The sequence below is a fragment of the Thalia democratica genome, chromosome 1, assembly GCF_965202585.1.
Source record: "Thalia democratica chromosome 1, ktThaDemo2.hap1.1, whole genome shotgun sequence".
In the NCBI taxonomy this organism is placed as follows: Eukaryota; Metazoa; Chordata; class Thaliacea; order Salpida; family Salpidae; genus Thalia; species Thalia democratica.
The window spans coordinates 15604526-15616555 of record NC_139165.1 but is presented as its reverse complement, the minus strand read 5'-3'; the positions used below and the strand labels follow the sequence as shown (position 1 = coordinate 15616555).

The following is a 12030-nucleotide window of genomic DNA, read 5'->3' as shown; positions in this document are numbered from 1 at the left end:
ACTATACCTTTTTGACTTTTTTTTTCCTTATTTTTTTAATATAAATTTTTTCACAGGTATGTCCCAGTATCACGGATTCCTGCCTGTCTTAGTGAGGAGATGCATTGAAAACATGACCAAATCAGATAAACGTAAGTACGATTGTTGTTTTAAACATGGTTATTAGCCCACTTAAAAAATTAAACAGCACTAGTTCAAACATTGAAAATAACTTGAATAAGAATGTCCTGTTTTAGAAGTGCACAGTATTTATGTGTTGTAGAATTCTGATCGAACTTTGTTGATTTTTGATCCGGTCGGACCCTTAACATACCAAGAAGGATTAACCGCTAAATAAAATTCGATTGCTAATTAATTGCCAGCGTTATCTTACACACGACATAAATTTACAAAGTACTCTGAATAACAGAAGGCGGATTAGTGGATTTTCACCTAGTTTTATTCAAAAAAAAAAAAACAGATCGTTAAATGATCTAAATTAATCTGCAAAACTTTTCAATCAAAATTGAAATAAGTTAATGTAGTAAGAAAATACTCAAGCATTAATAGCTGTAAATGTAATCTCATACTTTTTTTCGCATAAAATGATATTCACAACAGAAGGCGGATCGGCGGAATTCCCGCACAGCTTCGCCAAAAAATTAAAAACATAATTACTTTTGCATAACTTATATATGGTTATAATAGAAATTGTTCATAGAAAGTAGAATAATAATTAATAAATTTAACATGTATCGCTTCAATTTACATCTAAAACGATATGGTAACAATAAAATTACGCAAAATAACTCACACAGAAGGCGGATCGGCGGAATTTCCGCACAGCTTCGCCACGGCTCTCTTCTCTTTCCTCTACCACCTGTCCTCTTTCGAGCAAGGAGGCATTTCCCTGGTGCACAGCGGCATGATGGTGCCACTGTTATCAGTTGTCACTAACATGGGCGACCAGCAGGAGCAAACCACTGTTAGTTTTGGTGTTGTTGGTAGTTATACATCTAACACACTTGATGTAGTTGTACATCTTTAAGTTTTTTATCATATTAACTTAAAATCTGTAGTTAAGAACAGAAAACGATAAGTTATAAAAATACTTAGTTTTTAATTAAGTTCGTTTATAATTAAAAAAAAGTTCTGTATACATTTTTGAAAATCGAAAGGGTACGAACTAAACTCTTATTACTTAAATTAGATGTTTTAAAATTATTTAAACCAACCGAGTTTTTTTTTATTTTTTATTGCACGCAGCCTGTTTACCTAGACAACATTAAACAGTTTGTGACGAGGGCGGTGCGGGTGATCGACCTCATCACCAACATAGAGTGGCAGTCCTTCCAGAACGCCAACGGATTGCAGGTGTTCATCGACAGGCTGAAACACGAGGTCGACATTTGCAGGAAGAAGACGCCACCTTGTAGTTACCACCTTCCTACTAAGAGTTCAGGTTTGTTTGCTGAATTGTTAGTATGTCACTTATATAAGTGGGTAGCTGTCAAATTTGCACGAGCGTACAAATTTGCACGAGCGTACAAAATTGCAAGAGTGCACCTTCCTACTAAGAATTTAGTTTGGTGTTAATTACATTTAATACCTTGTAGTTACCACCTTCCTACTAAGAATTCAGGTAATCTACTGTACTAAGTATTATATATACAAGGTGGTATTACATATATAAAAATCACCTCGTAATTTTCATCTTCCTTCTAAAAACATAGATTTGTTATGTTTTTAGTTGATATATTCATATAAGCACCTACTTGTACCCACTTGAGATTCAGGTTTGTTACTTATGTTACTTAAAACTAGTTAGTAAGATAGATATTTAAGCGTTACCTTGCAGTTACTATCTTTCTGATTAAAACTCAGGTAATCTTCCCTACTAAGCAAGGTGTTATTTTTATTAACACCACTTTTTGACTACCCACATACTAAAATTCAGGTTGCTTTTAAGTAATGTAATAAGCCTGTAGTATATTGTTTTGAGTATACCTACTTAAATTGAGGTAAATCACTTTTTTAACTAATGTATTTTTCCAAGTGTTATAGTTTTTTTTGGATCATTTGATATCTTGGAAATTAAAAACATGATAGTTAATGGTTACTAGTTGCTGTACAAACTTTGGTGCTAGTTCGTAATAACAATGAGATTATGTTGATTCATACAGTTATTTATTATGTATAATAATTTTAAATAAAGACGAAGCCAGTTCAAGCGGTAGCACAAGCCACACAGAAATGGAAGTTGACACGATCCAGTCAGCCGAGAGTATGGATGTTGACACCAATACTTACAAACCTGGTATGTTGTTTATTAATATAAACTTATCCAATAAGCTGAAAGTATGTATGTTGACACAAATACCTATAAACCTGGTAAATTGTTTATTTATTTAATTATACAAATTTAATTATGTCTAATATTAAGTATGGACGTTGACACCAATACTTACAAACCTGGTAAATTGTTTATTTATATTTTTTTCAAATTTAATTCAATCCGCTGAAAGTATGGACGTTGATTCGAACAATTATAATCCTGGTAGATAGTTTTGGGATAACATGAAAATATAAAAACAATCATATATTATATATGTTTTGTTCCACATATTAAATTTATTTTGAACAACTGGATATGAATAAATTTTTTCATTTATACCAAACAAACAATCTCGTTAGTTAAATATAAATTTAATCGTTTGATGTGTTGCCAGCAAAAATTAAAAACTACAAAGCGACCATTTTAAAAAATAAACCAATCCACTACCACACAGGAGTCCAAGAGTCCAATGCTTCTCGCAACACCAGGCACAAAAGTACTGACTAAAAGTATTTTCCTCTTAAGATTGCAATTTAAGATTTTGGTTTTCTGAAATTAAGCATCTTTAGGATATGGAAATTTTCACTTATTTTTTTTTACATTTGAATGTTTAATAGTCCACTTGACACTTGTATACATGTCCTAAACACCTAAACAATCTTAAAACATATTTTAGCTTCTTTGAGTTTATATTGATAAGATTTAAATTCAATATAGTTTCTTGATTTCGTATTAAAATAATAAGTATTCAATATCTACAATGTTTTAAAATTTAACTTTTAAATCGAAAATAAAAATTAATAACTAAAATAACTACTACCACACAGGAGTGCAATGCTTCCCGCAGCGCCAGGCCCTGTTCAAATCGGTTCTGAACTTCCTGAAGAAAGCCATCATGGATTCGAACAACCAGTCCGTAACCGACACGGTGCGAAACATGATGCAGGGATCGCTGCCCGAATCACTGAAGCACATCATTGGCAACGCAGAGTTCTACGGGAGTCCGCTCTTCTTGCTCGGTTTGTTTTTGTTATTTAAACGTAGATTGATTTGAGAGCGAAAAAAATACTTGAAATTTTGGGATTTTAATGGTTACAAAACTATAAGACTGTTTTTCTAGATTGGTTAAAATGCTTACTATCGTAAGACTAAGAAATATTTTAGGACTGGTAGGCATAACTCGGAAGTGTTTTAGTAACTAAAAATAACTACTGCTGTAGTCAGTAAAAATATTTATTCTAATGTTTTAAAGCTTTGCTTTATTTTGTAAGCGTTTTAAATTTTGGTAAAATAATCAGTATTGTTCTTGTAAAGAAAATAATTTATCTTTTCCATCCACAGCGATGGAGGTAGTGACTCACTACGTGTACCAGGAACCATCCTTGCTTAGGTACTTGCAGGAGAAAAAGCTCACTGACGTCATAATGCACTCGTTGTTGGTGAAAAATCCCCCGGCCACCCGAGAAGTGCTCGCTTCACTGCCTAATGTGCTCAGGTTGGTTTAAAAATAAATGTTACAAAATCATAAAATAATAAAAAATTTAGATATATTTTACTTAAAGTTAAACATAAATCTTGTGTTTGTATGTTAACTGAATAATGTACTCAAGTGATTAAAATATATTAAATATAAAATAATAATACTGCCTAATGTGTCTAACAGGTAAGTCCTAACATAATAAAATTAATTAAAATTTAAAATTTTCTTACATTAAACAAAAACATAAACCTAGTGTTTGTATATTCGTTAATGTACTAAAGTGGGTTCAAAAATATAAGTGTAATAAAATTATTTAAACTTATGTATTTATTTAAGCTAAACTGAAACATAAACCTGGTGTTTGAGTGTTTATTGCATAATGTACTGGAGTGAGTAAAAAGTATTTAAAAAAAACTTAAAGAGTACCAAAAAAAAAACTTAAAGTTAAAGTGGATTTTAGGTTTAATGCTTTTACAGGTAATAATAATATTATACAAGCTATTATTTTTAAAATTAAAGCATTGTTTACAATTATATTTGTATTAAAATTCTAAGTAATAAAATATATAACCACAAAAAGTTAGTCGTTTAAAAATTTTGATAAATTGTTTGATTTTCTACGAACTAAAATATTATCAGAAATTTTGATATCTATAAATAAACTTAATCCGCTAAGCTGAGCTCATTTATCTAATTAGCTTTTATGTTCTTACATATTTGGTAAACATGTTTTGCTTAATTAGTTTGTTATCAAATCTTGTTTTCATTAGCTGTGTCTAATTACACTGAATTATTTCTAAAACTTTGTTCAATATTTCGTAACTTATACGTATAATTCAAACGTATATCAAAATTAAATAATTATTGCGAATGAAATAAACAATCCATTGTTAAATTGTTACACCTGACTTGATAAGTCATTGAACCTTGCAGTAAATTGTCAATTGAATGCTGTTATTAAAAATTGCACCTACAGTATTAAAATAGAAACATCTGTTTTGCAAAATGAAAAGTGGTTTTATAACAATTTTTTTATTTGAATTGTTTATGTTATAACATCAAAATAATTGAATTAAATGAAACAATTTAAGTTGGAGTATATCCAAACAAACTATGCAACTGAATTAACTTTAAAATAAAACTATCATTTTAAATAAAATTTCTAATTGTTTAAATAAGATGAAAACAAATTATAACAATCTACTTGTAAAACTGACTTGGTGCCACAAATTTAACCTTTTAGTTATTAAGAGCCTTGAGATAAAAATTAACTGAAAAACTGATTAACAATATAACTAATAAAATTAAAAATTCTATTGCTGAATAAACAAGTAATAATTCACAATATTATCAATAAAATAATCAGTAAACTAGTGTAAATGAAATAAACAATTATCAATAGTTTGTTTCTTAAGCGTTTCAATAATTAGTTTGCTGTAAAGTAATAAATAGTTTTTTAATTTTTATATAAAATATACCTGATTATTTATTAATTGTCAAAACATTCAACAGTGCCTTGTGTTTGAACTCAACCGGGCTGGAAACCTTCCTAAATTGTGACCCGTTTGAGAAGTTGTTCAACGTCCTACTTACTCCTGAATACCTACCCGCCATGCGCAGAAGGAGAAACGCTGAACCCATCGGTTTGTTTTGTTTAATAAAAAAGAATTTTAGTTAAAAAGTACCTAATTTAGTTTTAAGAGCATTTTATTCTTAACCTTAAAAGCGCTTTGAAAACAATTAGGCTATATTTTGTGAAAACTGATAAGCATTATTAATTATTGATGATTTTTAGTCTTCGAAGAAAAAAATCCACTTAAAATAGATACAAATATTTTTCGTTGATACTGATAAAAATGTAATTGCTTAATCTTATGGTAATATTAAAACATACGCAACTAATCGAAGTTACTACGCAGGCGACACAGCGCAAACGTTGGGAAACGCGATGGACGATTTGATGCGGAACCAGGAAAAATTGAGGGTTCCAACACTGAAGGCGCTAATTGAGTTGCTAAGGAAACTGAAGCAGCTGGGCAACGACCCCAGCACTGTTTGTTGCAAGTAAGTTTGAAAAATTATATTAATTGTAGTGTTTTATAAATAATATAAACAATAAAAATAATATAAATATAATTTTTATATAAATGTTTACTGCAAGTTTGTTTTGTTGTTTCAATTTTTGTTGCAAGTATGTTTGATTTATTCTGAATTTGTAAATTGATGGTATTCCTATTTTTGTCTGTATCAAAACTTCATATCACTTCTTAAGGAGCCTCTAATCTTTTATTTAAAAAATAATACTTCACTGTACTATTTTGAAAATGATGTATATGAGAAGTAGACATAAATGTTTTTCGGTAAAATTTACACATCAAATATAAGTTCTACTCTAATATTAATTATTAAAACTGTTAGTTAATAAACAGTGAGTAGTTGTTTGATCATCTAAATAAAAATCATTCGTTTGTTAGTTGATTTAATTGAAAACAACTCTTTTGCTATTTAGTAAATACTAACGCACATGTTTGTAAAACTTCGCAGGTCAAGCGGGAAGTCGGTAGATACGAGGGTCGACACTTCGGTCATCAACGTTGCCAGGCAACCGGTCGGGTTGTCAGGGGAGGAGAGACCCCCGCGGGTCATCGAAATTAACAGGATCATCATCGAGGAAAATCAGGAAGATGGTTTGTTTGAAAATTTATAAAAAGTTTTTATAAATAAGTAAACTAGCTCAAAACATTTATAGTATAAATTAACAAAAGGTAATTATAAACTATCTTTGAAAAGTAACAAAAAGCTGAATGCTTGTAATAAAATACATCAAAGGTGCCAAATAAATTTTAAGAAAGTATATAATTATAATATTAACTTAAGTTGGGCGATACATTTTACAATACTTAAAAGCAATACAGCATCCTTTAGTTTTCAGTTGCCAATAAAAGTTCATAGGTTTTTAATCATAAAAGTCAGAGTAAATTTAATTTATAGAAGTTATAAATATATTGGTAGATATAATTTAACACAAATGGAAAAATACAAATTTGATTATAAAGAAAAACTAATTTAAAACACTTTTTATTGTTTTATATAAAATAACTTATGTTCAGAGAACTGAAAAAGAAACAAGTTTTATTTTACATAATGTTCTAAACTTGATATTTTTTCAAAACAAGGTATATCAAGCAAGTTAATGAAAAATAAAAGGTTAGAAACATGTGCGTAGATGTTTATAAGTTTATCGATTTTTGATTGAATTAATTGCAGTCTTTGTGAAACAACAGCGTGTATGTGAATTTGTTTAGCTTTGTGCCGTAAAGATCTTTGTTTTGTATATTTAAAAAATAAAACTTATTCTCAGAAAAAAATAACATTTTGTTACGAAATACAAGTTTCCAAACATTTCATAGAAAAGAAATACCATGTTTAGAATTTTAAAACTGAATAATTTGAAATTTTAAAACAGTAACAAGTAGAAAACCAAAATAATGCTATGTAATTTCTAATAATTTAATTCAAATTTTGATGGTGCAATACAATCACTAATAATTAAGCAGCCAGTAAGTATAAAAACAAGAATTAAATTAAGGAAAAATCAATCACATTTAAACTTACCTTGAACTTATTAATTATATAAAGCAATTAAACTTAAAAGTTTTCTGCAAACAACGTTTTTGTTTGTAGATGAATAAAATTGTTATAAAGAACTTGAATTACTCATTTGTGGTTGAAATAAAATAAAATCCAATTTTGTTATGGCTTGATAACCTTTGTAAGGTCGTAAAAATGTAATGATTTGTGTCAACAAACTTCCTTGAAAAAAAAGTATTTGACCATTTTTTATTTTGGAAAATGTCTGCAGTATAAGATGATGTTACTGAAATATTTAAACTTTTAGTAACTCTTCTAAATGAGTGTATAAGCGTTTTGTATACGACAATTTTCAGATAAAAAGGAGTTGAAAATTTTATTCAATGTTTTATAACAACAAACTTTGTTTGCATACATAGAATGCAAGCTATGTTAAATTTGCATATAAATATATTGAATACTTGGTGGTAAAGGAGAATTATAAGAGAAAAAAAAACAAAACAGAAGACCTAAAACATGAGATCTAAAACATTAAAATTTACTATGCAGTTTTGTTTGTTTTTTTTTTTAAGTTTGGTAAAATTGGATTAAAAAAACAATAAATTAAAAACAAGCAAAACAATTAATATATCAAATTACAATAATTTATTTTTAATTGCGACTGTCTACTAACATATGATGATTTGTTCACGTGCCTTATAGCAAAAAATTAAATAAAATAATAAACAGCTTTTTTCCCAACACAAAAGATTAAATTCAGTTAACATTTGAACACAATAAAATTTTGTTTAACAAAAAATTAGAAATACCTTTAAATAAATATTTAAAATTCGTAAAGTTAAATTAATTAGCTTCAAGATAACTTTTTTTCCAACATAAAACAAAAATCAAGTTGATCGTATTATGACGTCACACAGAGCAAAGCGAGGAGGAGGACATCCGCGTGGTGACGGAAGAGGACAACAGCCTGAGGATTTTGGAGGGCCACCAGCAGGTGGAGCCGCCGAGTTCAACAGGAGCCTCGCAGACGTCCGTGCTCGCCAGTAGCTCCAATGTATCCACTAGTAGTAATGTGAAGAAGCAAGTTCCGCTGTTGGATTACATGACCAATGTGGTGAGAAAATAATTAAATAAACAAACTAAATATAAATAAATATAAATAAACAATAACTAGTATGGTGTGAAGTGTTATAAGTAGATAGGTAAATAATTGTTAATATAACGTGAAGAATCAAGTTCCATTGTTGGATTACATGACTAACGTGGTTGGTAACAATATATATATAAACTTTTTAATAACTTTAATTTATTGCTGAAACATTAGTATACAACAACACATGTATTATGCATAGAACTATTAGCCAATCAAGAGTTTTGTTTTTGCTTGTATTACTAATAATATATGTATTCGTATTCTTAAGTGAATAGTTTTATATGCCTCTGATAAAGAATTTTTTATTTAAGCTGAAATATATTTTTTCTTGAATTGATTGAAAAGTCGTCGCAGTTTTTATAGTTTTCTTCAAACAAATTAAAGCATATAATTTTTAATACGAAACAGGATTCCTGAGTCAAAAGTTTAATTTGTTGTGACATATTTTTGACAGTTTTAATTATCCGTATAATTTCGTTCATTGAATAAGATATCAAAGCCTATTGTTTTACGTGTATACTATCTTTTATAGTTAGGTAAGCTTTATTCTAACACTTATACAACCTTCTAAATCATCTGTAAATTTTAAGATTTAAACCCAAAACATTACCTATCATATTTAATATCATAGACAGTCAATTACTAGCATGAGTTTAATGTTCGACAATTTATTTTTTATAAACAAATGTACATTTCCCTGGAGCTTGAAGTTTATGTCCTTTTTCTTGAAAAAAAAAAAGTTAATTGTTATCAAGTCGATTTAACGAAATAGCATTATTATTTAATAATCAGTGAAACTAATACTTACTCTAAACAGACGGAGTTTGTGTAGAAATGTAAAGTTTGTATGAACAAATATTTGAGTTTTCAAAAGACTTGTTTAAATTTTTACTATGGAAAAAGAGCTACTATTACAAACTGTTCAATTTTCTCAACAGACCAAGTTCGTGAACGCGATTATGTCAAACTCGCTTGCATCACAGCCGACAGAAATCAAACAGTTCATAAGTTTTGGGGGTGTCGAGGCGTTATTGGATTTGCTTGAGTTGGATTCCTTGCCTCTCGATTTCGCCACAACGTTCGCTTGCAACTCCATCATTAACCTCGCTCTCAACTGCTTGGTAAGTTTTGTTTGTTTTGATTATCTCAAAATGTATTCGTTTTTTTGTAATACAATTTTGTGTTACGTTAGTCAAGGTTTATATGCAATTTTAAGTACAACTGTTCTTTTGGTTTGACTACAAATTGTTTCAATTTTTAGGTTGTAATGTAAAAGGTTGACTGTAAAAGTGCCTTATTGAAATAACTAAATTAATAGTTTCAAATATTAATTTATAATTGCATTGTGTTGTATAAATAATATAAAATATATCCGCTAGGTGACTCAGAAGAGCTGTGTAAAGTACCATACAAAAATATTTATGCAACAATTTCAAAATATTTTTTTAAGTATTTAGTTGCCAGTCAGATTGAAAACTTAAACATAGATATTATTTGATTAGTTTTTGGTATGCCACAATGTTAATACCTAATCAATATAATCAAACAGAGTTACCAGTTCCAGCAGAGGCAACAAAACTCCTCAGAAAACACAAACATGTTGAGTATGAACAGGTTGGAGAAAATAATGGACAAGTTGCAGGTCCTACAGCTTCACAAAAACACCCCCGATGGGTTAGTTAATATTTTGTGTGTCTTTTGTAAAAAATAATCAAAATGTAAATTCTATTGTAACGTCCAATAGAAATTCATTTCAAAATTAATTGTCAGTTAAGTTTTTATATCCATGGTCCCTTACCAGATCACAACGACTCTTATGTACTTAAAAAGTCTCAAAAACTAGATTAACAAAATAGATACTATATTTGTAGCTGAACTTATTCTGCAAGCTAAAAGTGTGATTTTGGGGAGATATCGCCCAATTTTGTAAAGGTTCAGATTGTAAAATTGTACAAACCTCAAACAGATCTCAGCGACCCACGTGCGTGCTGATGCGTGACCAGCGCAACTCTCCGGTGCCACCAAGCGACACGAACACGCCTTTAGTGCAGCACCTCGTTCACTTCCACTCGTACATATCCATGTTCCTCAGCTTCGCCAAGAACGCCAACCAGGCCAACAGAAACAACAGGAACAACGACAGTGTTAGTTGAGTATAAAAGTAAAAACAAACTTTTTAGTACTATGTTCCTACTTCTGTAGTTTTAGATTGATAAATCCGTTATCTTGGTAACACATTTTTATGCTGAATACTGATTAATAAAAATAATAATAATGTTAGTTGAATCTTAAAAAAGTTCTTTGTAATAAAACCCTTACGCATGTTAGTTTTAATGAATATTTTATACAAAATGACTTATGGTAAAAATAATAAGTCTTAAAGTTTTATTTATTATCTGTTAATTTTGTTGGTCTTACAACTTCTTGAATTAACTAATACTAATAATTTTACTACAGAACGACTTAAGAAAATTCCTTGTCAAGAGATGGTCGACTGAGAAAGGCATCGAGGTTAGAACTATAAGTTAAATTGCCTCTATTTGATTATTTTTAACTTGCTCTAAGTCTACAGCATACCCTATTAGGTATCAAAATTCTCAAAAACTCATACACTAACAATTCAAATATGGTTAACAGAATCTGAAGGCGATGAGCTCGTTGTACAGAGGACTGATATGGGAAAGCACGATGTTGTTAAACATGTGCGCACCCAATTTCAACCCCGAAGATAACGATTTCGGTATTATTATTATTATTATATTGTTTATTGTGCAATGTTGGACTCAGGCATCAAAACCTGAGCCACTTAAACAGGACACACAAAAAGAGAAAAAGAAAATAAACTTATATTCAAAACTTTAAGATAAATTATACATATATATATAAACAAACATAATTTAAATGGAAACACAAAGTTAAACACAATATGATAAACAAATGAACTAAATTGAAAATTCAGTTCAAAAAATTCAAATTTATATATTACTTAGTACACACAGTAAAGAAGTTTGTCTAAAATCATGGCTTATAAAACAATATTCATAACTACAAAATATATAAGTAAACTAATAGTTTGTAGGGGGGAGGCGTAGGGAACCGAATATTTTTCTTTTTGTTACAGTGGAAAATTAGTTAATTTTACTGGTATTTATCGTATTTAAGTCAAATCTTTTTAGCTTTAAACGAAATTGTTCTACCCTCTCACAAGATACTATATCCTGAGGTAGTCTGTTCCACATAGCTTTTGCTCTGTGAAAAAATGCGCCTTGCCACTGACTGTTTTGAAAATCATGTTTACATTTTATTTTCAAATTATTTCCTCTTAGTTGATATTTATTTTGGGAAAAATTAAAAAACTGGTTAAAAAAACTTTTATATTTGCCATTGATAATTTTGTAAAGAATTAATAAATCAAATTCCCATCTTCTATATTCCAGTGATTTCAATCCAAATTTAATCATTCTATCATTATATGACGTGTAAGATATGTTG

At 29.3% G+C, this 12030-nt stretch overlaps 1 protein-coding gene across 8 annotated transcripts in view; it reads left to right on the top strand.

Moving 5' to 3' along the window:
• The window catches only part of LOC145833860 (E3 ubiquitin-protein ligase HUWE1-like), a 90003-nt gene that overhangs the window by 13663 nt on the left and 64310 nt on the right, over positions 1–12030 (top strand). For 7 of the 8 annotated variants that reach the window (XM_082941141.1, XM_082941115.1, XM_082941107.1 and 4 more), the window contains exons 10-24: positions 57–131; positions 798–964; positions 1273–1441; positions 2195–2296; positions 3142–3333; positions 3656–3809; positions 5307–5437; positions 5714–5858; positions 6339–6481; positions 8303–8499; positions 9477–9659; positions 10088–10212; positions 10505–10682; positions 10996–11049; positions 11176–11278. In XM_082941141.1, coding sequence (XP_082797267.1) covers positions 57–131; positions 798–964; positions 1273–1441; positions 2195–2296; positions 3142–3333; positions 3656–3809; positions 5307–5437; positions 5714–5858; positions 6339–6481; positions 8303–8499; positions 9477–9659; positions 10088–10212; positions 10505–10682; positions 10996–11049; positions 11176–11278 — 2118 coding nt within the window. The remainder of the gene's footprint in view (positions 1–56; positions 132–797; positions 965–1272; positions 1442–2194; positions 2297–3141; positions 3334–3655; positions 3810–5306; positions 5438–5713; positions 5859–6338; positions 6482–8302; positions 8500–9476; positions 9660–10087; positions 10213–10504; positions 10683–10995; positions 11050–11175; positions 11279–12030) is intronic. The other variant, XM_082941099.1, reaches the window with a different exon arrangement.